General features: G+C 42.0%; 1 protein-coding gene across 1 annotated transcript; it reads right to left on the bottom strand.

The window, feature by feature from the left end:
- Positions 1 to 525: 525 nt before the first annotated feature.
- On the bottom strand, positions 526 to 23460 carry LOC108273546 (NACHT, LRR and PYD domains-containing protein 12). Its single transcript, XM_053685303.1, has 10 exons — positions 23264 to 23460; positions 21495 to 21611; positions 21031 to 21085; positions 20580 to 20784; positions 18524 to 20291; positions 15666 to 15839; positions 6738 to 6911; positions 3462 to 3635; positions 3050 to 3226; positions 526 to 2877 (listed from the first exon to the last, which is right to left on the bottom strand). Exons 1-10 carry the CDS (start codon positions 23314 to 23316, stop codon positions 2841 to 2843), a joined length of 2934 nt encoding a protein of 977 aa, XP_053541278.1. The 5' UTR covers positions 23317 to 23460; the 3' UTR covers positions 526 to 2840.
- Between the last annotated feature and the right edge of the window lie 4532 nt (positions 23461 to 27992).

Here is a 27992-nt window from a genome sequence, read left to right as displayed (position 1 = left end):
GAAAATTTCTGATTTCTAATTTAAATGATCAACCCTCAGGGGCCCTCTCAGTATGTGGGGCCCCAGGCAACTGCCTACCTTGCCTGCCCTGTAGATACACCTCTGTGTGTGCCTGATCAGTAGTCTGGTGATTGGGAAAGAGGCAGTGTGTGTGTGTGTTCGTTCTGGGAAGTGTAGTTCATGGCGGCCATATCTGTAGGCCGTGAAGCATGTCGGGAGATCTATGATGTTCTTGTGGTGAATCCATAGTTGTAAAAAGTCACTGCACATTTCCTTGTGAAGATCTGAACAACAAATAGGAATGAGAGTCTGTAGTTTTGTAATGGATTGTGGTGTAAGTAGACAACTGACTTGTTGCATCACTAGAGGGAGGCAGAGAGCACTGTCTTAATCATAATCAGTGGTCATCAGTCCCACCAGTCAACCTTGCCATACATGCAGTCCTCTTCAAAAGTATTGGAATTCTTTTGCTATACTCTGAAGACATTTGGGTTTGAGTTCAAAAGATGAAAATGAGACAATAGATCAAAATTGAAGCTTTAATTTCCTGATATACATCTAGATGTGTTAAACAACTTAGAACATTTTGAGGTGAGCAAAAAATATTGGAACAGAGTGTTATTTACTTTGATTTCCTTGAATACTATTTGGTTGCATCCCTTCCTTGCAATAAACAATCAGGCAGCGAACCACTGACAACCAAATTGTTGCACTCTTCTTTTGTGATGCTTTTCCAGGCTTTTACCACAGCTTCTTTCAGTTGTTTGTTGGGAGGGGTTTCCCCCTTTAGTCTCTAGAAATGCATGCTCAAATGCACAAATCCCAAAGGCCATGCTCCAAAATAAAGTGGAAAGATTACCTAGAAGAGTGGAGGTTATTATAAAAGCAAAGGGGGACTAAATCTAAAATGGGATATTCAACAAGCACATATGGGTTTGATGGTATTGTTGGTATTTTTTTCATCTTCACACCCACACACAATCAATGCGATGCAGACAAATTATGACCACACACTACCAAGCCCCCGAAATAATAGCCTGCCCAGGTAGGTATATATGGCGTTGGCACATTTATATCACATTTGCAGTCAACAGAACTTGTTCTTCCAGCAACCAACAATCACAGTGTAGCAAAAGATTCAAGCACTGGACATGGACAGGAAGACAGGAAGTGATGTGTATAAAGAATCAGTGCACCTCTAGTGGGCATGCGCAACAGCGACTCCAACCAACTTTGCCAAATTCACCCCTACCTTTAATGGTCACCATCCCAGTGAACACTGAGTGTCCCATGAGTAGAACGCCTAAAGGATGTCCTAGAAGCTAAACCCATTCCTGACTGATCAAGTGACTGAGCTATATGAAGATCTAGAGAAGTTTCTAAATTCAACTCTTGCTCTCGTGTGATCACCTGGGGTTGAGACACTAAAGATGAACCTATAATCATTTTGTACCTCTGTTGGACTAGACTGAAGCACTGAGGGCTGAGAACTAGAATCAACGTGGACTTGACCCTCAGAGTTCCTTATACCCGTTCTCGTGTGGACTATGGCCACTTGTGAATAATCTCCAATTCTAGGTCCTTCTGGATCTACTCACTCCTGGGGCTGGAAGGAGCCAGTAAACCTGACCCATTGGTTTACCTGGCTTATTATTGCCAAGTAAGAACAGGCTTAAGTTCTGAGCAATGGACAGTTTTAATGGGTCCATCTTCTCCATGTGGTCTGATCTTATACAGCGTTCCCACTTCATCAATGTAGGCCACAATCTCAAACACAGTGGAGGACCAGTTATCCAGAATCTTACGACAACCATGAAAATGATTCTTACAATACACTAAAGTGCCAGGGGGTAGTATTGCTACTGAGTCAGGGCAATTGGTCCTACGGTGAATGACCACAGTCTCCAAGTGCCTTCGGGAACTGGTATAAATGGAGATGAAATACTTTTGGTGTTGGGCCACCAAATCTGAATGGGCACCATCTCCTTCCCTTTCTTCACTACCATCAAGCAAACTATGCACTAGTAGCTTAGGTTTTTGGCCAAACATCAACTCATATGGGTAGTGTTAAGTCGACTGGTGCATCAAAAAGGAGCTGTGGAAGAAATTTTTACCAGGCTAGTAATTTCAGCTGCAAATCCACTGGCCACCCCAATAGCACCATTGTGCCCATTACCTTTATTCAAGGTCCCAGTTGAAACAATTGACATGGACACCGTCAGGCCATTAGAGAGATGCGCACGAGGGTATTGATTTGTGTTATTTCTGGTTTTATTTCATGTAACACTATGTACAGAACCAGTGCCTCAATGCATGCTGAACACACACTGTTGTATAGGCACTTTTCTGAATCATCTCCTGGGTTGACCAAGACACTGTGTTCATGACACAGCAAAGGTTGGCAGGTTGCAAGGGAAATTTTCCACTGTATTTTCACATCTACTCTTTGGCACAAGCCTCATGAATGTGAAACCGTGTAAAGCGCTTTGGAACCACTAAGGTTAAAAAAGTGATATATAAGTGCAGACCATTTACCATTAACATGCCTGCCCCTGCCTAGTGCTTTGGGATCAGTCGACTGTACATTTCCGGACGTGTACTTAAGCCTCGTCAGTCTCCATCCCCGGGGCAGATCATTGCCATTACTTTGTACAGCAGACATTTCGTTACGTGTGTTGATTTCTCCTGTGTATGACCTTCTGCATGTTCTTGACTTTGTATCTATTCTGTCCCTTTAAGTTTAATGATTCAGCTCCCAAACTGCTGGAAATGTGGGATGGGTTCTAATTCTTCACCAAAACTGCTTTATCCTGGAGAAGAGGTTTGACTTGAGACTCCTGTCATACGCCAGTCCTGGTGAGTTTATTATTCTTAATGCTGAAAGACACAAGAGCATCAGTGTAAACACACAACATCAGCATAAACACCAACACATACGCACACACACACACACACACACACACACACACACACACACACACACACACACACACATTATTCAGTATGATAGAGTAGAGTAAAATAAAGAGACAGTAAATCAGTAACTCACTATAATGTCTCCAGTTTACAGTGTGGATCCTTCAGTAGATCAGAGAGCAGCTTCACTCCTGATTCTCCTGGATTATTATCATTCAGATCCAGTTCTCTCAGGTGTGATGAGGAGTTTGACCTCAGAGCTGAAGCCAGAGCAGCACAACCTTCATCTGTAATACTGCATTTATACATGCTGTAAAACAAAAACCTTCTCACACTTAACACACTCAGTTTTAGCTCTGAAAACATCAACTACACAAAATCTTTATATACAGAACATTTACTCTCCATCTCACACACACAACAATGACAATATATCACATCACTACAATTACAATCACCACAGATGGAAACTGGATGTAGCTGTGTCTATTAAAAGTCTGCTCTGTGTGTGTGTGTGTGTGTGTGTGTGTGTTGTGCACGTGTACCTCAGTATCTCCAGTGTACAGTGTGGATTCTCCAGTCCAGCAGAGAGCAGCTTCACTCCTGAATCCTGCAGGTTATTGTAACCCAGGCCCAGTTCTCTCAGTCTGGAGGATTTTGAGCTGAGAACTGAGGACAGAACTCTACAGCTTTCCTCTGTCAGATTGCACTCCCACAGACTGGAAGAGAAATGATGAAGTGTTAGATTTATTTATCTGATTGTGAGATGAGGGGTTTCCATCAGGTGAGAAATAAAAAGGGTTTACCTGAACACAAGGTTCTAATGTCAGGATAAAAATATAAAATGAACAGCCTGTGTAAAACAATAAACAATAAACAATAAACTAGTACTGGCATGTTATTAAAGTAAATGTGTGTGTAATGTACACTGATCTACACGTTTATTAGGACTTTCTGTTTCATCATGTGCAGCAGTAAAAGACCTTGGAGTGATTATTGACTCCAGCCTATAATTTAATGCTCATGTAGATTATATTACTAGGATAGCCTTTTTTCATCTCAGAAATATTTCTACGATAAGAAATATATTATCACTACATGATGCAGAAATACTAGTACGTGCATTCATCAACTCTAGACTAGATTACTGTAATGCCTTACTGTCTGGATGTTCCAGTAGGTGCATAAACAAACTCCAGTTAGTCCAGAATGCAGCTGCTAGAGTCCTAACTAGAACCAGAAGATACGACCACATCACCCCAATCTTATCCACACTGCATTGGCTCCCAGTGAAATCTCGCATTGATTATAAAATACTTTTATTAACCTATAAAGCACTAAACGGTCTCGGACCACAGTATCTAAGTGACCTTTTGGTTTTCTGTGATCCGCCACGCCTACTTAGATCAAAAGATGCAGGCTATCTGACGGTACCTCAAATAGTGAAGGCTACAGCAGGGGGAAGAGCTTTCTCTTATAGAGCCCCACAGTTATGGAACAGTCTTCCAATTAGTGTTCGGGACTCAGACACAGTCTCAGTGTTTAAGTCTAGGCTTAAAATGTATTTGTTTACTCAAGCCTACCCTGACTAGACTTTCTGCTATGCTAATTCCCAGTCCTAATAATCTTTTCTCTCCCACTCTCCTTCTGTCGAGCCACACACGATTTTATGGAGATACTAGAGATCCTGATCCTTTCTGATCTCCGGACCTGCCTGATCCGTTTCGGATGTCCTGCCTCTGGATGGAGCTCTAATCTACTCCAATTCCAGACTGCTGGGACTACGGCTGCTTCTAAGGCCATACAGACTTCATATAAGTCAATAATGAACTTTTTCACAATATCTGTTGTTACCCAGATGAGGATGGGTTACCTTCTGAGTCTGGTTCCTCTCAAGGTTTATTCCTCTTAAAACATCCTTGGGAGTTTTTACTTGCCACCGTCGCCACTCAGTGGCTTGCTCACCTGGGATAAATTCGCACCTTTAATATCTGTATACCGTGTTGATATTTCTGTAAAGCTGCATTGAGACAATGTCTATTGTAAAAAGCGCTATACAAATAAAATTGAACTGAAATTGAATTGAATTGAAGATGTAATTGTGGTATTTTTTTGTTACAGTTATGTTGTCATTGGTTTGTGAAGGTTAAAATACTAATTTAACAGCTCAGTGTTCAGTTTACAATTGCAATTTCAAATCTTTTTTCAACGTAATTACTTTCTGGACTCGGCCAGAATCCACTCGGACTTGGCCATTAAAGACTTGGATTTAAGGCCAACTCGGCCCCTTTTAGACTCAGACTTGATTGGTTAAGGACTTGGTCTCCATTCGGATTCGACAAAGGTGGACTCGAACCCAACACAACTAAATATATTTAAAAAGCAGCTTCAACACATTTATTTACCTTGGCTTTCAATTAGACCTCTTCCTTTTAGGCTTAAAACTCATTTTTTAAATCTCATTATGATCTAATTTAAATTTTATTTTCTGTTTGATTACTTATTTATTTCTTAAGGAGTTTTTAGGTTTTAATATTGTATTTTTATCTTTAATGTTATGTTGCAATATTTTTGTTTTAAAGGGGACCTATTAAGCAAAATTCACTTTTAAATGGAGTTTGAACATAAATGTGTGTTGGCAGAATGTGTACACAACCACCCTACGATGGTAAAAATCCACCCACTTCTTTTGTATATTCCCAATAAATCATAAACAGAGTCTCAAAATGAGCCGTTTTTTTATTTTTGCCCTAACATGACGTCACGTTGGAACAAGCCCCACCCAGGGACTCTGCCCTATTAGGATAGCCCCTCCCCTGAGTGAGCTGCACACAATCTGCCATGTTCTCCACGCTGGAGCAGCTACAGTGATGAGAAGAACGTCTCAGCTTCATAAGCTTTGTAAGTGTTCTGTTGTTGGCTGTAAGAATGAACACGAGAGTCTTCATGTACTCCCGGCATCGGAGACACTGAAGATGCAGTGAAGTTTTATTTTTGAAGGAAATGTGCCCCAAAAATACCTAAAATCATTTCACACCAGACTGCTTTGTGAACGAGGGTCAATACAAAGCAGGATTTGATAAAAACTTGATTCTCAAGCATGGATCAGTACCCACTGTTCGTGATCCAGCTTCATATCCAGAAGACGGAAATATCGCACTTTATATTTTGGTAATGTTTGCAAATTGATTTTCCGAATGAGCTTGTTAGCAGATTCCATGGCTTATGCAGCTAAAGTGCCAGAGTTACGTGGTCATTTTTATTTTAAACCCGAAAAACACACCTTTATTATGCACAATACAGTAAGGTGATTGTCTTTTTGAAAACTGTGTTGGTTTTCTGTGAATCATTTTACATCAGGCTGCTTTATGAATAAGGTTGTTAGCAGATTCCACAGCTAATGTAGTATCAAGCAGGAGCTGGTCTCTTCTGGAAATGGGGGCGGGGCACAGCAGCTCATTTGCATTTAAAGAGACACACACCTAAACAGCCTGTTTGTGCTTCCACCTAAAAAGGGGCTTTTACAGCAGGGTATAAGATCTGTGGGGTATTTTGGGCTGAAACTTCACAGACACATTCTGGGGACACCTGAGACTTACATTACATCTTGTAAAAAGGCTTAAAATAGGTCTCCTTTAATATTATATTTGTCATTTTATTTTATTTTCCATTGTGTAGCACTTTGAGCTGCATTTTATGTATGAAATGTGCTATATAAACTTCTGCTTCTTCTTATTATTATTATTACTGTTCTTGGTGTGTGTGTGTGTGTGTGTGTGTGTGTGTGTGTGTGTGTGTGTGTGTGTGTTGTGCATGTGTACCTCAGTGTCTCCAGTGTATAGTGTGGATTCTCCAGGCCAGCAGAGAGCAGCTTCACTCCTGAATCCTGCAGGTTATTGTGACTCAGGTCCAGTTCTCTCAGTCTGGAGGAGGTTGAGCTGAGAACTGAGGACAGAACTCTACAGCTTTCCTCGGTCAGATTACAACCCTGCAGCCTGGAAGAGAAATGATGAAATGTTAGATTTATTTATCTGATTGTGAAATTAGGTGTTTCCATCAGGTGGGAAATAAAGTGTTTACCTGAACACAAGGTTCTAATGTCAGGATAAAAATATAAAATGAACAGCCTGTGTAAAACAATAAACAATAAACTAGTACTGGCATGTTATTAAAGTAAATGTGTGTGTAATGTACACTGATCTACATGCTGTAGAAATAAATGTACTCTGTTCTGATGTGAGAAGTGATGTAGATATTTCAGCATTAACACATTAACACTGAGTTTCACAGAGATGCTAAAACTGTTGGAGTTCATTGTTCTTTGGAGCTTAATCTAACTTCCACACACATACAAACCACATAAAACACACACACACACACACACACACACACACACACACACACAGAAAAACAAAGCTCAACAGCAGAAACAATGCTAATCCACACCATATAAAATACACACTTTAATGTTTTACTCATATAAAACACTGGGCCTCATTTATCACACTGGATACGAATTAATTTCTTCATAAACAGTGTGTAGGAGCATTTACACAAGAACTCTTTAATGTGCAAATTAAAATGTAATGTTATGGAACATTTACAGGATGTCGAGAGAAAAGGTTGAAGAGGTGCTGGATCAGAGTTAAATGGGCGTGGCCACTCGGCACAAGAGCTAGCGCTTTATGTATGTGCATAGCTGCTTTATCTGCTCTTTATTCTGACCCTCAACCCAGTGTTTCTCCACCAACACCTCACTGTCCTCTACTTTCACATTCATCAGGCACTTATGGCGGAGTTCTGGACTGAGTTGGAGCTTGGGGAAATAGCATCAACACTGGACGAGTGCGCTCATTCTTCTTCCTGTATTCATCTCTCTGTAATAAAACTACTTCATCTGAGAGGATGAGTCTACAAGTGTTTGTCTAAATTTCCACAACAGTAAACCGAGAAAGCAAGTGGAAGATGTGGTAAGAGTGACACAGCGTGCATTCTGACTGGTCTCTCTTTGTGCTAACTAACCTTGTTAGGTCGACCTCTCTCTCTAAATGAGGTGGGGAGGTAGGAAGTAGCCGGTGAAGTCACCTCCTTGAAATTAATTTTGGCATGGTTACGTTGAGAACTGGGGAACCAACTGTTGTCAAAGCCAAGAAACCTGGAACTGTGAAGAGTCTGCAGTCAAAAAGGGAAAGTGACAGAGCCCGTACTAAAATGAGAATAAATATGGGCATGGCTTTTGAGAGGTGGCAAAAACTCAGAGATCTGAAGGGATTGAAGACTGATGCAGCGATGTTTTTTTTCCTGTTAAACAGGTCAGACATTTCAGTAGCTAAATAGGTAGCGAGCTAACTTGAATCAGCTGTTTGTTTGTTCTGCTATGGTCAGAGTGGTAAACTGCACTTATTTTCTGCTAGCTATGAGAGAGAGCAAGTTTCCTCTACTTCAAGAAAACCGTATCCACATGCACCTCCACTGTCGAGTACTGGAGCAAATATACAACACACGAATACCTCAGTGTTGCCAAGTCTCACTGTCACGTCTCAAAGATGGGTTCGGAAGCAATCGCAGATTATTAACATTTATTAAATAAACAAACAACAACACAAAGACACAAAGACAACTTGGCAAAACACTATGGCATGAAACAAAAACATGGAACACGGTAGTCTAAGACAAACGAAAGGCAGAGAAACAGTGCAGACAATGGCTATATATATATATATATATATATATATATATATATATATATATATATATATATATATATATATATATATATATACACACACACACACACACACAAGTGTGCTCATTACCAAACGTGAATCAGGTGCAAGTGGTTATGTGACATGTAGTGCAGTGCAGTGGCTGATGGGAACTGGAGTCATGAGTTTCCTTACAGTATATATGACAGAACCCCCCGGAGAGGGGAGCGATGTTCTCTGAGAGGCCCGAGGGAAGCTCAAAGATTTCCGCAAGGCCATAGAGGGGAGCGAGGTTCTCCACGAGACCCAAGGGAGGAACGATGGTCTCGTGATATATGACACTCACGAGACAAATAAACAACTGCAGCTTCAAAAACAAGCCCAATATTATTATATCCTGTTACAGGCTCAATGTAACCAGACTCAATAAATGAGCCTACTACATATTAAACTGAGACCACTCGCAGTTTAAATCTAGGACTGCAACTAACGATTATTTTCACAATCGATTAGTTGGTTGATTATTGTTTTTATTATTTTAATTATTATTGATTTTTTTTCTTCGATTAATCAATTAATCGTATGGGGGCAAACCGTCAGTGCCATTTTTTTATTTATTTAAAATAAAATCGACAAACTGAGTGTTACAAATATAAACTTAGATAATCGTTAGTGGCAGCCCTAATATTTTATACATACATATATATATATATATATATATATATATATATATATATATATATATATATATATATATATATATATATATATATATATATCATTTGTAAATAAATTTAAAATAAATCCATCAATGAACTCAGTCAGCTCAGCTAACGTGATATTTATGAATGCACACAAATAACCAAATTGATCAATTTTAATTTTAATCTGTTGATGTCCTACACGATAAGGCCAAACCCCCTGTAGACATGTTGTAATGTTGTAATAGAATAAAAATATGGCTAAATGAGTTGAATAGAATATAATACTACATATTATTTTAATGTCGCATTTAGCATTTATACTGCCAACTTATACTTTAAAATGAGTGTATGTATGTCTGCATGAAACAAGAAACTAGAGCATGGCAGGTAAACATATCGCGTCGCACCATTACACATCACAATATATAATACTGCGCGAAGTGCGCAGCAACACGAGGCTTTAATTAACTCACGTAATCAAACTTTAACTGAAGCAGCTGGAAACAATCAAGGCGCACCCTTGAATATCCACCAATAACTAAACAAGGCAGAGACAAAACAGAAACAAACACGCATGTCCATTGTATACAAAGTCTCTATCGTCCACGCACACTTCAAGCACATGCGCACTCTCCAGCTGTCCGTGCACATCGTCATCACAGCGCCATCTGCCAGCAAGATCGTGTCAGAACCCCCCTCCAAAGGCGCTCATCCAGGAGCGCCAAAGAACACCCCCCTCGAATGACGATCCCGGTCCCTGTGTAACCTGTCCTTTGCTGCATCAGGAAACAGGGCGGCCTCCGCTGGGCAGCAGAGAGGCAGGGCACCGCCCCCTGTGGGGCTGGGGCACTCGGCAACGTCCACCGTGGGGCTGAAGCTCAGGGTGACGTCTTCAGCAGAGCTGGAATGCTGGGCGACATCCTCTGCAGGGCTGGAGCTCAGGGAGACATCCTCTGTGTGACAGGACAGCTGGCCAGCTTCCTCAGCGGGACAGGACAGCGCAATTGCTTCTTCGGCGTCATAGGACTTCGGGACAGCTTCCTTAGATGGACCGGACAACAGGGCGGCCTCCTCAGCAAAACAGAGCAGTGGGACAGCTTTCTCCACTGGACCGGACAGCAGGGTGGCCTCCTCAGCAGGACAGGGCAGTGGGACAGCTTTGTCAACTGGACAGGACAGCATCGCGGCCTCCTCAGCAGCCAAGACCTCCCCGCAGGTCTCCAGCTGGAGCTCTGAGGTTGCCATATTGGCAGGCATATTGATCAGGCAGAGGATCCGAGGTTGCCACGTTGACCTCGAGCTGGGGCTCCGGAGCTGAGATCTACTGCTGCTTGTGTTGCACAGTGTAGTCCCCCATCAGCGGGAAGGCGTAGTAATTCATGTGGCTCTGCTGCCTGCATAGCGTAGTGTAGTCCCCCAGCCGAGGGAAGCCCCAGTAATTCAGGTGGCTCTGCTGCCTGCATAGTGCAGCATAGTCCTCCCACAGTGGGGGCCGGGGAAATATGCTAAATTCACTTTTAAATGGTGTTTGAACATAAATGTTTGTCGGCAGAATGTGTACACAACCACCATACGATGGCAAAAATTTTATTTTCGCCCTAACGTAACGTCACATTGGAACAAGCCCTGCCCAGGGACTCTGCCCTATTTGCATAGCTCCTCCCCTGAGTGAGCTGCACATAATTGGCCATGTTCTCTGTGCTGGAGCAGCTACAGTGATGAGAAGAACGTCTCAGCTTCGGAAGCTTTGTAAGTGTTCTGTTGTTGGCTGTAAGAATGAACATGAGAGTCTTCATGTACTCCCGGCATCAGAGACACTGAAGACACAGTGAAGTTTTACTTTTGAAAGAATTGTGCCCCCAAAAATACCTAAAATCATTTCACACCAGACTGCTTTGTGAACGTGGGTCAATACAAAGCAGGATTTGATAAAAAACTTGATTCCCTTTCAAAGGGAACTTCAACATTGCATTTAGCATAAAAGTAGGAACGCCTTGCGCATGTGACTGGTATCTGAAGCTTGTGTAAAATCATGCCTCTACTTATAGGCCTGCCATGATCAGGTGATGTGGCAATTAAGCGCGTTGCATGATATATATATGGCACCTGTGAACCACGCCACCAGCCTTATTATCTTCGGTGAGACTGCATGTCTGTTGTTTGTGTGGCAAAAACGCTTCATTTCTACTCGATATTTTCTCAAAATCTCTGAACTTTTCTATCCCTTTTTTAGAGGAAAGGAGAGGTAAGTAATGAGTGAGTTCAAGAAGTGTGTTATGGCTTGCTCCCGTTTCATCACGGGGAAAAGTGCACACTTTTTGGGTGAAGTGTTAGCGGTGTAGTATGCGATGGCAGCCTCGAGAGGCTGCGCATGGTAACGGCTACATTAAGCAGCTCGGCTTGTGACTCGCGCTCTTCTCAAAAAAAACAGAAGCCGAAGCAAGTTGGGTTTCAGAGCCTTGTGGATCTGGGCCGGCCGCTGCGTCTCAGGTTCGGGGGATCTCTTATAGATCCAGAAGAGGAGCCGGAGACGAGCACTGCTCTATCTCTTACTCTGTCTTCCGGGTTTGGCTCCCCGCTGGATTTTGGAGCTCGCGTCGCGACTCCTCCTTCTGCTATGGAAAGCCAAAAAGTAATAATTCCTCTCTGACTCCGAGGAGTTAGAAGGATGTGTTAAAAACTGAGAGCAGCATATAAAGAGCTGCTTGAAGTGATTACCCAGTGAAAGTAAATCCCTCACACTGCAGAAACTCCCCTATCTTCCAGAAGTTTATGACAAAATCTCAGGCTTCTGGGGGAAAACCACGCATAAGCCATATTCATAACCCTACGATGTTGGATTATTCAGCCATTGTGGGAATGAACGGCATGGCTATTTAGCTATGCTCAAGGTGGAGAAGGCGCTTGCTAGCTAACTCTCTCCAACAACGGCAGGTAATTACGGGGACCGGCTTGCATCCAAGCCATGTAAGGCCAAAAAGACCATGGCATTGGTGGGCAAGCCTATGCAGGAGTAGTCTTGCTTGTGGGTCACTGCAGACAGTGACAGGGTTGCAGGCCTACCAAGCAGACCTGCTGAGTGAGCTCGACATATGGCGGCATTCAAAAAAAGCCAGTTCCTTCCCTGTTGTCTTGAGCTCATCCGAACATCCACGAGTGGAGCCTGGGCCAGCACTAGTGTGAGGGAGACCCAGAAGGCGAGTATGGCAGCCCGCCAACCCCGCAGACAGCCAGGGGAACAGGGCGGCCACAGTCGCGGTCTGCTATTAGGCCTGATCTGAGAATGGTCATAAAGGCCAAGCCGGCAAAGAAGAGCAGTCCTGAGGGGGCGTGGAGGGATGTATCTGGGGACATGAGGTTGTTAGGGCAGGTAGCCCCCAGTGCTACTGCAGGGCCTCCCCTAGACAAGGCGGTCCCCAAGTTTTCAGTGTTCTCTGGTCAGCAAGCTGTCACAGGGCAACGAAAATCTGATGCTTCCCTCCAATATAATGTGGAATAGTTAACGTCACTAAAAGACCATCGGGCAGTGTGCAAACTACTGCCAAATGTGTCTCCATGGGTTCTGTCTACCATAGAAAGGGTTACCGGGTCCAGTTATAGCTTGACCCCCCCCCCCCCCCCCCCCCCGTTCACAGGTGTGCTCACCACAGCAGTCAGCACAGACAGCACAGCAAAAAAGTGGGAGTATCTGGCCAACTTTAGACCTGCATCATCACTGAATCTGTGGCACGATAAGTTTGAGCGTCAGCCTCTGAACCTGTATGTCCAAAGAGTACGGTTCAGAGGCTAACGCTCAAACTTATCGTGCCACAGATTCAGTTTGAGAACTGGTTTGTGGCGGTAGATCTAAAAGGTGCATATTTCCACATAGGAATATTGCTAGCTTTATCCCCTTGCACCTTCACAAAGTGCATGGATGTCACTCTGGCTCCATTGGGACTCCAGGGCATCTGTGTACCAAACTACCGGGACGACTGGTTAATTCTAGCATGATCCAGGGTGCTGGCGGTTCAACATCGAGATGTTGTTCTCGCCCACATGAAGAGCTTGGGGCTCAGGTGGAATCTCAGAAAAGTATGCTTTCCCCGGTGCAGTGGACAACTTTTCTAGGGGTTATAGGATTCTACTACAATGAGGGCGTTTCTATCCCCAACATGCGTAGTATCAATCCTATCAACACTGAGCAAGATAAAGCTGGATCTTGGGAGACTTTTGGGGTGGAGTCCACACATGTGGCTGAGGTCACATTTGTATGCTGCTCCCCCCATCGCTCTGCTCCCACAAGCTCTAGCAAGAGTTCACCAAGACATTCTGCTAGTAGCACCTTTTTGGCCAGCTCAAACATGTTTCTGAGAGATAATATCCCTGCGAGATGGCATTCCTTGGGAGAATCCTGTCCGCAGGGATCCACTGTAGACCCAGTAAACTGCACAATAGCTAAAGTCCTGGAGCTCCTACAAGAACATTTCTCAGTGGGATAGGCTCCTTCTACAATCAGGGTTTTGGCCAGCCATGCCCCGTTTGAGGGAGCCTCTGTGGGGCAACATCCTCTAACTTCGAGGTTCATGCATGGTGTCAGACAGCTGAGGCCCATCTGCAGGCCGCGCATACCTTCCTGGGACTTTCTGTGGTCCTGGAAGGTCTGTCGGGTGCCCCATTCGAGCCTCTAGCGTGGATCCCATCCACAAGTAAATTGTATGCACTCGAGTGGCAGCTTTTTGTCTTGTGCTGTGAGGAATGTCAGCTAGACCTAGTGAACTGCGCAACAGCTACAGTCCTGGAGTTCTTACAAGAACGTTTCTCAGCGGGCTGGGCTCCTTCTACAATCAGGGTTACTTGGCCGCCGTTTCGGCCAGCCATGCCCCTGTTGATGGAGCCTCTGTGGGGAAACATCCTCTAACTTCGAGGGTCATGCGTGGTGTCAGACGGCTGAGGCCCATCTGCAGGCCGCGCATACCTTCCTGGGACCTCCTGTGGTCCTGGAAGGTCTGTCAGGGGCCCCATTTGAGTCCTTAGAGTCAGCCTCTGAGAAGCTTCTGACTCTAAAGGTAGCTCTCCTACTGGCCCTGACATCTCTCAAGTGAGTGGGAGATCTACAAGCTCTCTCTGTTGCCCCTTCGTGCCTTGACTTTACCCCTGGATTAGCCAAGGCCTTCCTGTATCCTAGGCCAGATTATATACCTTGCATTGACCCTCGGGCTTGGGAACAGGTCGTACCCTCGGTATGACGAAGTGGGTATTCCCTTTCCCATACTGTTATGCTAAATAACACCGAAATTCCCTTTGAAAGGGATGTGACACTGTTCCCTGAGAAGGGAACGAGACGTTGCATAGCACTGTCATACCAGGGCAGGCCTGTGAATTGCGTCTTCGCTTCAGATAATAGAGGCTGGAGGCGTGGTTCACAGGTGCCATATATATATCTTGCGACGCGCTTAATTGCCACGTCACCAGATCATGGCAGGTCTAAAAGTAGAGGTAGAGGTATGATTTTACACAAGCTTCAGATACCGGTCACGCGTGCAAGGTGTTCCCATACTGTTATGCTAAGTGCAATGTCTCATTCCCTTCTCAGGGAACAGGGTTACATGCGTAACCCTGACATTCTCAAGCATGGATCAGTACCCACTGTTCGTGATCCAGCTTTGTATCCAGAAGACGTAAATATCGCACTTTATATTTTGGGAATGTTTGCAAATCGATTTTCGGAATGAGCTTGTTAGCAGATTCCATGGCTAATGCGGCTAAAGTGCTAGAGTTATGTCATCATTTTTATTTTTAACCCGAAAACACACCTTCATTATGCACATTACAGTAAGGTGATTGTCTTTTTGAATACCGTGTTGGTTTTCTGTGAATCATTTTACACCAGGCTGTTTTGTGAATAAGGTTGTTAGCAGATTACACAGCTAATGTAGTGTCAAGCAGGAGCTGGTCTCTTCTGGAAAGTGGGCGGCGTGCAGCAGCTTATTTGCATTTAAAGAGACACACACCAAAACAGCCTGTTTGTGCTTCCACCCAAAAAGGGGCATTTACAGCAAGGTATAAGATCTGTGGGGTATTTTGGGCTGAAACTTCACAGACACATTCTGGGGACACCTGAGACTTATATTACATATTGTAAAAAGGCTTAAAATATGTCTCCTTTAATATTATATTTGTCATTTTATTTTATTTTCCATTATGAAGCACTTTGAGCTGCATTTATGTATGATATGTGCTATATAAATAAAGCTATCATTATTATTATTGTTGTTGTTATTATTATCATCATTAATACTGTTGTTGGTGTGTGTGTGTGTGTGTGTGTGTGTGTGTGTGTGTGTGTGTGTGTTTGTACCTCAGTGTCTCCATTGTACAATGTGAATTTTCCAGTCCAGCAGAGAGCAGCTTCACTCCTGAATCCTGCAGTTTATTGTAACCCAGGTCCAGTTCTCTCAGTCTGGAGGAGTTTGAGCTGAGAACTGAGCACAGAACTCTACAGCTTTCCTCTGTCAGATTACATCTCCGCAGCCTGGAAGAGAAATGATGAAATATCAGAACTCTGATCTCAAACACACAAACACAGCCATAATCCAGCTAAAGTTTACCATGTAACAGAAATGTGAGTGTGTTTCTCATAGTGTGTTAGTGTGTTTCTCATAGAAATCGGAAGACAGGACACCACATCAGTACTATTATTATTATTATTATTATTATTATTATTATTTAAAACAAATGCTTTATTATAATAAAGCATTTGTTCAAACTAAAAACCTTTCTGTTTTCATTCCTTTAAGGATTGTTGTAACTGAAAATAATAATAATTATTATTATTATTTATAATTAAATAATTATAATCACAGTGATTATTATTATTATTATTATTATTATTATTAATAATAATAATAATAATAATAATAATAATAATAATAATATCAGTTACAGTGATCCTTAAAGGACTGAAAACAGATGTTTTTTTTGTTTGAACAAACGCTTTATTATAACTGAAACTTCAAAACATTTTTAAATGAAAGTACGTGTTAAAAGGTCTCCAACTAAAAAATTAATAAAATAAATAAGAAATCTCCCGTTTGAACAAAAAGGAGCAGGACGTGCCGTGGCTTTGTTTGGAAACTGCTCCTGTACCTTTAACTCTCTCTCTCTCACACACACACACACACACACACACACACACAAATACACAAGGTTACATGTTGTATTCATATTGTTCCAATGGTGACAGTGTTACGTTTTTCTTGTTCTCATTTGTGAAGTTCTGTTCAATGTCTCTTTCAAGTAAAAGGAGAAAAGAAAACGTTCCTTTCACTGGTGTTTAGTTCACAAAATGATCAAAAAGCAGCCATGAATACATGCAGTTATATTTTAGAGATCATTTTCATCAGTTTTAGAGAAAAGGTAATAAATAGTGATATAAGGTTTTGTCCATATGGCCCAGATCTCAGTGCAGACGTAACGTGTTAGTGTAAAAAGTGAAACAATCTTCTGTAACAGTACCATAGGTTTGTTTAAAGATGATTAGAGTAACTATTAACAAGCATTAATCCAAACAGTGCAGTTCAGTGTTACATTAAAATAACAAACCATGCAGTAAAACATTTATAAATATACAGTGGGAAGAAAAAGTATGTAACCCTTTGGAATGTCATGGTTTTCTGAATTAATTTGTCATAAAATGTGATCTGATCTTCATCTAAGTCAGCAGTATTGACAAATATAATGTGCCTAAAAGAATAACACAAAAAAAAATTCTGATCTTTCATGTCTTTATTGAGAACAACCAAAAAAACCTCATAGTGCTTGTGGGAAAAGTATGTGAACCCTTGAGTTAATGACCTCAAAAAAGCTTTTTTTTTTTTGCACACTTGGAGTCTCGTTAAGAAAATGAGCTTGGAGGTGTGGACTACAGCTACTTTGACTGATAAAAACCCCTCAAATTTTGAGTTTGCTCTGCACAAGAAGCACATGCTTATGTGAGCCATGCCTCGCCAAAAAGAGCTTTCAGAGGATCTACGATCAAGAATTGTTGATTTACATGAAGCTGGCAAGGGTTACAAAGTGATTTCAAAGACTTTCGAAATTCACCAGTCTACAGTTAGGCCTGTTGCTACTCTACCAAGAATTTGGCGCCAATCAAAATGACACCAAAAGCACATCGAAGACTCATCAATGAGGTAAAGAAACAACCCTGAATGACAGCAAAGATTTGAAGGCATCATTGGAACTGGCTAACATCTCTGTTCATGAGTCTACAATACGTAAAACATTGAACAAGCAGGGTATCTACGGCAGGACAACACGAAGGAAGCCACTGTTTACTAAAAAAAACATTGCTGCACGCCTGAAGTTTGCAAAAGAGCACAGTGACACTCCACAGCGGTATTGGCAAAATGTTTTGTGGACTGATGAAACTAAGATTGAACTATTTGGAAAAACAACACAGCACTACATCTGGCGTAGAAAGGGCATGGCATATCATCATGAAAACATCATCCCAACCGTAAAGTATGGTGGAGGAAACATCATGATTTGGGCCTGCTTTGCTGTATCAGGGCCTGGCCAGCTTGCAATCAGTGAGGGGAAGATGAATTCCCCAGTATATCAGACAATTCTTCAGGATAATGTGAGAATGTCTGTACGTCTGCTGAAACTGTGTAGAACTTGGGTGATGCAACAGGACAACGACCCAAAACACCGGAGCAATTCCACTAAAGAATGGCTTCAGAAAAACAAAATCCGCCTTTTGGAGTGGTCGAGTCAGAGCTCAGGCCTCAACCCAATAGAGATGCTATGGAATGATTGAAGAGAGCCATACACATGAGACGTCCAAAGAATATGACCGAGCTAAAGCAGTTCTGCCAGGAAGAACGGGCTCAAATTCTTCCTGAACGATGTGCAGGTCTGATCCACAGCTACAGGAAGCGCCTGGTTGAGGTTATTGCTGCCGGGGGGGTCAAACAGTTATTAATTCTAAGGGTTCACTTACTTTTTCCACTGCCATTTTAAATGTTGAATGAGTGTGTTCAATAAAGACATGAAAGATCATAATTTATTTTGTGTTATTCTTTTGGGCACATTATATTTGTTAATACCGCTGACTTAGATGAAGATCAGATCACATTTTATGACAAATTTATTCAGAAAACCATGAAATACCAAAGGGTTCACATACTTTTCCTTGCCACTGTAAATACTCACACAGCTTTTCTGGAGGCTTTGACCACTGGCAGCAGCTTCAGAAAACATTCCTCTGATGGGTCATATTTCCTCAAATCAAACTCATCCAACTCCTGATCTGAGTTCAGTAACACAAACACCAGAGCTGACCACTGAGCAGGAGAGAGTCTGGTTCCCCTGAGACAAAAGTAATCTTCTCTGTTCAGGTAAGTCTGTACTTCCTGCACTAGAGAATGATCATTCAGTTCATTCAGACAGTGGAACAGATTGATGGATTTCTCTTGAGATGGATTCTCCCTGATCTTCTCCTTGATGTACTCGACTGTTTCCTGTTTGCTGTGAGAACTGCTTCCTGTCTGGGACATTAAGCCTCGTAAGAGAGTCTGATTGGACTCCAGTGAGAGACCCAGAAGGAAGCGGAGGAACAGGTCCAGGTGTCCATACTCACTCTGTAAGGCCTTGTCCACTGCATTCCTGAGGAAATCAGACATGGTTGACTTTCTGAAAAGATCAGACAGATCAGTGGTTTGTTGTTCTGTTACATTTCTGCTGATGAAGGAGAGAAATGTGTATAAAGCTGCCAGAAACTCCTGAACACTCAGATGTACAAAGCTGAACACCTTCCCCAGGTGAAGCCCAATCTCCTCTCTGAAGATTTGGGTACACACTCCTGAGTACACTGACACTTCTCCAACATCAATGCCACACCCTCTCAGGTCTTCCTCATAGAAGATCAGGTTTCCTTTCTCCAGCTGTTGGAAAGCCAGTTTCCCCAGTGCCAGGATACTCTCTCTGGTCTGCTGAGGATCAGGGTCACATTTCTGATGGTACTTTTGGTCCTTGTGTTTGATCTGAAAAATCAGGAACAGTGTGAACATTTGAGTCAGAGTCTTGGGGACCTCTCCACTCTCTGCTTCACCCAACATTCTCTCTAGAACAGTGGCTGAGATCCAGCAGAAGACTGGGATGTGGCACATGATGTAGAGGCTTCTTGAAGACTTCATGCGTGTAATGATTTTATTGGCCAGGCTCTGATCACTGATCCTCTTCCTGAAGTACTCCTCTTTCTGAGGATCACTGAACCCTCGTACCTCTGTTACCTGGTCTACACACTCAGGAGGGATCTTATTGGCTGCTCCTGGTCGAGAGGTTATCCAGAGGAGAGCAGAGGAAAGCAGATTCCCTTTGAAGAGGTTTGTCAGCAGCACATCCACTGAGGCTGACTCTGTCACATCACACAATCTCTCATTCTTCTGGAAATTTAGAGGAAGTCGACACTCATCCAGACCATCAAAGATCAACACCACTGTGTAGGAGTCTAGTAATTCTAGTTTTCTCATTTCTGGGAAAAAGTGATGAAGAAGCTCCATCAGACTGAGATTCCTCTGCTTCATCAGATTCAGCTCTCTAAAGGGAATTGGACACATGAAGGTCACATCATGATTTGCTTTTCCTTCAGCCCAGTCCAGAATGAACTTCTGCACAGAGACTGTTTTTCCAATTCCAGCAACTCCTTTAGTCAGCACTCTTCTGATGGACTTGTCTTTAAAGAGCTCATTACATTTGATGGGTGTCTCCTGTGTTGCTGGTCTCCTGGACGCTGTCTCAATCTGTCTCACCTCATGCTCATTATTGACGTCTCCACTCCAACCCTCTGTGATGTAGAGATCTGTATAGATCTCATTCAGAAGTGCTGAGCTTCCATGCTGTGAGATTCCTTCATTAATTCTTTTAAACTTCTCTCTCAGGCTGGATTTCAGCTCTGTCTGATACACAGAGGCCACAGACTCTAATAAACAAAGTAATAACATGTTTTAATGCAAAATCACTGAGCACAATATAAAGTGTAAAATTCTTTCAAATGCTGCTGTTCATTCCTGATTCATGGACTAAATATTATTGAAGGAACAGGACCACTTTACAGAGTAATCACAAACTGCACCACGAACAGAACAGAAAAGCACCAGATGTACATGATACTAAATTCAAACTTCAAACTAAAGGGGTTCATATCTAAAACTATTTCCTCTCTCTAAAGTGAACCTGATGGAATAAAGCCATGACTCAGAACTCTTACTGTTGTGCAGTGTGTTAGCGAGATCTGTGTAGTTCATGTTCTTTAGGACATGCAGTGTGATCTTCAGCGCTCCCTCTCTGGCACTGTGCAGATCCTCCTCATCCTTCACCTCCCTCTCAGTGCATGCTGGGTAATCTGGACTCAGGAGCTTCCTAAACCTCTTCAGCTCATTCTTTATCAGAGTGATGACTTTGTGTTCCAGCTCCTGGTTAGAAACACACAGGAACACATCTCAATATTATACTGTTACACACTGGGAGATGCTTTTATTTTATGAAAAGAAGAAAAGTCTCTTTCTATTACCACAGTTACAACTGAAATTTGGTCTGATTACCCATAATGCTGCTGCACACCGATAAACCTGTGAACCATTATTATCTTAAATAAAAGCCTGCAACCTACTCACACACAAGTTACACACAAGTTACACACATTAAAAAGACACACACACCTTGAATATGGAGTCCAGCTGATTTCTGCTGATGTTTGATTTCTTCTTTTGTGGTCTGGGAACAAATAAAACGCATGATGTAATATAGAGTATATGTATTCATAGCTGCACAACACACTAATACATACAGAGACAGATATTTAACACTATCATCTTAACACAATACACTGATTTCAAGGTTTCCTCACTGACACTAACATATTTATTAATAAAATAGTGATCTAGTCATTAATGTCCCAGGTGTAAATGTTGCTGTGTAGCACCACAGACCCTCCAGCTCAGGGACTGCAGGCTGAACTGAACTCTTAAAGCAGTTTTCCTCACTGCCAGTCTGAGAGCTGCAGAACTGCACACTTTAGTGTTTTACTGCTTCAACACCTGATAAAGCTCATGAAGGGCTTCATAATGAGACCAGTGAGTTTGATCAGGTGGAACACTGCTGTAAAACACCTCACTGTACTGACCTCACATCAGGAGAACTGGCTCCGTCTCTGAAGTTATCTGGAACACCCATTGACCAGTCACTCTTCATGGACACACAGCTGGGTTCTGGTGAGTCTGATCTCTTTCCCTCCATCATTCTGTAATTAGAACAGAAATATCAGCAATAATTAATACAGTCAAACCTTGGATTGCGAGTAACTTGGTTTGCGAGTGTTCTGCAAGACGAGCAAACATTTGTAATAAATTTTAACATGATATACGAGCGAGGTCTTGCAATACAAGTAGTACCTATATGCTGCTTTTCTTTTTTTCTTTTCATTGCCGAGTTCCAGAAGCTCATGGTTTACGAGTGTTACCTGCCGCAACAAGGTTTTAACTGCGATGACACGGGGCTTTTTTGGAAAAAGATGCCAAAGAGGACCTACATTACAGCAGAAGAGAACGCAATTCCCGGTCACAAGCCCATGAAAGACCATCTCACCTTCTTGTTTTGTGCTAATGCAAGTGATGATTTCAAAGTCAAGCCCCTGCTCGTGTATCATTCCGAGAATCCACAAGCCTTCAAGAAATGCAAGGTGCAGAGGAGCCAGTTAAACGTTATGTGGAGTTCCAACAGCAAGGCTTCGTATCTTGTTCGTTGAGTGGATCAACGAGGTCTTCGGTCCTGCAGTGAAGAAATACCTTTTAGAACTTTTTCCTTTTTCCACTCAAAGTCTTGCTGGTTATGGATAATGCCCCTGCTCATCCTCCAGACCTTGAGGATGACATACTAGAGGAATTTGAGTTCATTAAGGTCAAGTTCCTTCCTCCCAACACCACTCCATTACTCCAGCCCATTGATCAGGGAGGAGAAAAAGACGGAGAAATCCCTCACTTCAAATGAGATTAGGGAGGTGTGTAAAATGTGGGAAACAGTGCAAAATTTTGTAGAAATGCACCACCCGAGTAAGACTGTAGCAGTGCGAGCAACGAATCTGTTTAACGACAATACAATGTCACATTTCCGCGAAATCCTTAAAAGGAGGCAAAAGTAAGTGTCACTGGATACGTTCCTTGTTAATGTCGTACAAAAAGAAAAAGATTCCGGCGAGCCAACAGACAGCAGTGATTCCATTAGTAACAGTGAAAGTCGTCCTACACAATAATCAATAAATTCGATTACTTTATATTAAATTTAAATAATAAAAATATAAAATAGTATTTTGTGTTAGTTATTATTATGTATATGAATATTTTTGGGTTTTGGAACGAATCATCTGAGTTTCCATTATTTCTTATGGGGAAATTCGCTTTGATATACGAGTGCTTTGGATTACGAGCACGCTTCCGGAACGAATTATGCTCGCAATCCAAGGTTTGACTGTACTCTGCTGTCTCAGCACTGTTACACAATGTGTTCATCATTAAACACCAATAACTCCATCATTTTAAATCAGCTACAGTTTGCACACTTATTCAAACAGGAGACACGCCTCATACCTCAGGAATTACACTGATGTCAGGAGTCTCAATCACAGATAACTGACTCAGCTGGGTCTTAAAGCCTGTAGAGTTCACTGACTCAAAGCTACACTGCTCTTCACCTCCACATTACACAGTCCTTTTTACTCTTCTCTCAGTGAATGATTTCTCTAAACTGTTCTTGGATCAGATCAGTGATATATTCACTGTTATTAAACACCTTAAACCAAAGTTTAGTTTCTCTGTAAACTAGTGAGTGTTTAGAGATACAGATCTGTTCCATTGAGACGGTGTGTATTTATTGCTGGTGAATGGAAAAGTAACTCACCTCTCATCTTTCTTTAAGTCCTGTTCTCCAGACACACTCATATTGGAGGTCATGTCTCCTTCTCCAGATTACAGCAGGACACACGTTTACTTCACTCCAACATCGGTGTGTTAAATCAAACCCTGTATCAGCACAGAGTTCACTTACAGGAAATAGTCACGGTATCAAGTCATAAAACAACCTTTGTACATTCAAACTTCAATACAAAGGTTCTGGCAGAGGGGGTGTGGCAGTGGTGTGTGTGTGTGTGTGTGTGTGTGTAAACATACAGACATGCTTGGGTGTGTGAAGCAAGACAAGTCAGTGAAGCAAGAGTAGATTTTTGCAGTGTTTCAGTGTTAAAAAATAAACACCAAATATAATATCCAGATATCAGATATCCACACTGGTCAAAATATTTAATGTGTTCAAAATGTCTTCTAATAATCCTACCTTAATCTACAAATTCCTGCATGGGTCTGTGATTTTGTCAATGTCTTCTGCATTGTGGAACAATAGGTCAGTTAGAGACATTCTACACAGTTAGAGATTTAGGTTTTCTGCATAGGAAAAGGTTTTTAGAAACACATCAATAAAAGTATAGCAAATTCTCTGCCTTTTTCTGAGGTATAGTTCCATTTTTGTGTAACTGCCACATTGAGCAATTTCTGATATAATATAAAAAGAACTTTAGGTGACTTTAGGAAAACATGACACAATTTCTACTAGTGATGGGCATTTCAGGCAAAATTACTTTTCAAATTATTCATGGCATTATTTGAGTAACATTCAAATTACTTCTGGCTGAAGGGAGTTGAGCAACTGTTTGTCATTTTCATAGAACACGAAAACATGGAGTACCTCTGAACTACTAAGCTTCTAAATCCCCGCCAAGCTTGCTGGTCCCTCTTCTTTGCCAGGTTCCAGTTCACCCTATCCTACTGACCTGTCTCCAGAAATATGAAAGCAGACATGCGCTCTCAAATGTACACTGAGAAGCCACAAGAGGGCAATGAAGAGTCTATCCTCCCACCATCCTTTTTCATGGGTGCGTGGACTGAGAGGTTGATCAAGCCATTGCTTGCTGCACAAATTTCCCCTTGCTTGCTCCCATACAGAATGTTTGTGTCAACTTACTTCTGAACAATGCTTATCACATGGGCACACACTTCCATAGCCACAGGTCACACAGGTATCAGACGTACCTATCACCTTCTGCAAACTAAATACCTGTGGCCCCACATCAGAGCTGATGTACAATGATCCATGTCCTCCTGCACCTCCCGTGTCCAAGTTAAGGTACCCAGAACTTTACCAGTCGGCAAGCTCCTACCACTGCCCACACCCCAAACGGCCCTGGTCCCACATCGCTGACGATTTCATCACTAACCTGCCAGAATCCTTAGGGTACACTACAATTCTGGTCATTGTGGATAGGTTCTCTACATGCCTGTGTCTTATTAGATTGCGCAGTCTACCTTCTGTATTTGAGATGGCAGAACTTTTATTCAACCACATATTCAGGTACTTCAGAATCCCCTAGGACATTGTCAGTGATTGGGGCCCCCAATTCACCTCTAGGTGAATAAGTCTGACCTCCAGGTTATCACCCACAGCCCAACGGTCAGGTAGAGTGGGCAAATCAGTTCCTGCCCTGGGTCAGACCTCCCAGAACTTCCTATGACATTCCTCCACCAAACTGACACCATTTCAGTGTGTACTCAGCTATTAACTTCCTCTGTTCTCCTGGACTGCTAAGCCCACTGACTCACCAACTGTGGATTACTGGTTCTGTAGGAGGGAACAGGTTTGGGAGAGCACCCATCAACGGATGGCCCAAACCCACTAGGTAAACACTGATCGTCATCATGGAGAAAACCCTTGTTACCAACTGGGAGATTGAGTATGGCTGGCCACCAAAGATTTCAGGTAATCCCAAACATGCAAAAATTTAACCACAGGTACATCGACCCATACAAAGTTCTTAAACAAATCAACCTACAAAGTAGACCTCCCATGACACTGCTACATAGCACCAATTTTTCATGTCATTTGATTGAAACTAGTCATTCCAGGACCACTGGCCACAAATGTCCCACCTACCAGTCCTCCTGCCCCACTCTGCATACATTTGGTAAAATCCATAGTCAACTCCAGACACAGAAATAGTCGACTGGAGTACCCTGTAGAGTGGGAAGGATATGGCCCAGAGGAACAGAATTGGGTTCTTGCACATGACACAATGCCTCATAAACACTGCGTTCCCAGAGTAAGCCATTTTGGGATTTGGGGGGAGTTCAGTAAGGTCCATGTAATCGACAAACTCCAATACCCAGAATACACAGCGGCCTACAAACATGGCCACCGGAGAATGCATCCCAGAATCCACCACCACTAACACACTCCCAATCACCAGACTTCTGAATCACACAAACCTGTTTCCATCTCACATTAACATAAAAGAGACTCTCATTTACTGAAACTTTGCTAAGTAAATGCTCAGTTTGTCCTAGCACATCTGATTTTACCTAGCATTTTGTACTGTGTTAAATATCCTAGTTTTCAATTCTCTGCCTGTTTTTAAATCTTGTGTTTGTCTGCATTGTTGTTTTAAAAAAAGCTGAACTGGAACTGTTGCAGCCCCAAATTTGTGACAGTATTACACAAATAATTTGTATCCGCTGCAGTGTGTGTTTATGCGCTGTATGCTAGGCAGTGTCACACTGAGTGACACCTTCTAAAGCTGGCACACTTCATCACACGTTTAAATTCCAAATTTAAAATTTAAAGTTCACAACATCCTTGCAAGGCAATGAGTTAAATGAGTTAAATCATGACATATTTAACTCCACCACACAATTTAACTCCACACCACACACATAATTCATTACACAGATGATGAGCAACAAAATTGCTTCACACTGGTTAAAGCACCATTTTCCTATGAAGAGAAAGCAATCTCATTTTGTATTTTACACCTTGCAGCTGTATTTAAAGTTTAAAAATCTAAATTTCACCCAGTTTGTCACATACCCTTTAAAGCTCAACCAATGAGACAAACACTGAGACAATATGAGATGGGGCAAGATCTTTATACAGATGTAATAATATGTAATAATATACATAAAATAATGCATAACAGTCTGTTGACCCAGTACTGCATCAGAACATGCAATAATTAAGAACTTTATGTCACATGCTCTATGCTGTCACAGCGCGGTCCGATCAGAACTCAAATTCCCAAGATGCAATGCTCACTTCTCAGGCACGCATGCGCTCACCATCCCCGGAGTTCTGATCAGACACACCTGGCACCAATCACACACACACACACACTAGTACTTAGGAAGGACATCCACCCGGGATCTGCGCGAAGTATATGCTCAGTAACTTAGTTTGCTGCGTTACCAAGCTCTTCTAGTTCATTGTTTCTTATGATCTTCGACCCTCGCTTCTCGTCTCGACTACGCTATCTGGATATCCCCATTTGTATTGTTCGCCCGATCGCTTGACCCTTGCTGACTCTACGACTACGCTTCCGGAACTTCTCGACACTACTCGGTTCACTCGCCTCCCGCGCCTGCTTCCGTACCATCTCAAGGTTCGTGACATATGCTAGCCGCACCATCTTAAGGTTCGTGACATATGCTAGCCGCACCATCTTTTGGTACCAGAAAACATGTCAATGCCTATAGCCCTCAAAATTAAAATGCCCCTTTTTCAAAGCTCTTCATGGTCCATGTCCTACTGAGACTCACCATCAACATTGTTACACCTGTACACTTTCACATTCATACAGTTATCTAATCCGCCAATCATGTGGCAGTAATGCAATGCAAAAAATAATATGAACCATGGCTGGTTTGAGTATTTCAGAAACTGCTGATCTCCTGGGATTTTCACAAACAATCTAGAGTTTACACAGAATGGTGCAAAAGACAAAAACAAAATAACATGGAAATGGCCAGATTGGTTTTAGCTGTCAGGAAGGATATAGAAATTCATATACTCAGCAATAAAAGAAATGTCCTCTCGCATTCAAATGTTTTTATTTACAACAAATTTCAAACATATGTAAATATTTGTATTAACATAAAAATATTCAACAGTTGAAGCATAAACTGAACCCTTATGTTCTATATTTCTGCACAAATTTGACATAAAAGATCAGATTTTCACACAAAAGTATCAAAGAGAACCCACTCAAACAATTGAGAAAAAATATTATACTTTGTCACTTATTTAGTAAGTAAATTTATCCCATATTACATATCTGTGAGTGGCAAAAGTATGTGAACCTCTAGGATTAGCAGTTTAATTTGAAGGTGAAATTAGAGTCAGGTGTTTTTAATAAATGGGATGACAGGTGAGTGAGCACCCGATTGTATTTATAGAACAGGGATCTATCAAAGTCTTATCTTCACAACACATGCTTGTGGAAGTGTATAATGGGATGAACAAATTCCTCCAAGCCGATGTACAGGACTGATCAACAGTTAACAGAAACATTTACTTGCAGTTATTGCAGCACAAGGGTCACACCAGATACTAAAAACAAAGTTTCACATACTTTTGCTACTCACAGATATGTAACATTGGATCATTTTGCTCAATAAATAAATGGCCAAGTATTATATTTTTGTCTCATTTGTTTAATTGGGCTCTCTTTATCTACTTTTTGGACTTGGGTGAAAAACAGGCAGCAAATACAACTGTTTGGTAACGTCAAAGACAGAATGGAATTGAGCAT

The sequence above is a fragment of the Ictalurus punctatus genome, chromosome 13 (assembly GCF_001660625.3).
Source record: "Ictalurus punctatus breed USDA103 chromosome 13, Coco_2.0, whole genome shotgun sequence".
NCBI classification, from domain to species: domain Eukaryota; kingdom Metazoa; phylum Chordata; class Actinopteri; order Siluriformes; family Ictaluridae; genus Ictalurus; species Ictalurus punctatus.
The sequence above is the reverse complement of the archived record's forward strand: the minus strand, read 5'-3'. Positions and strand labels throughout refer to the sequence as shown.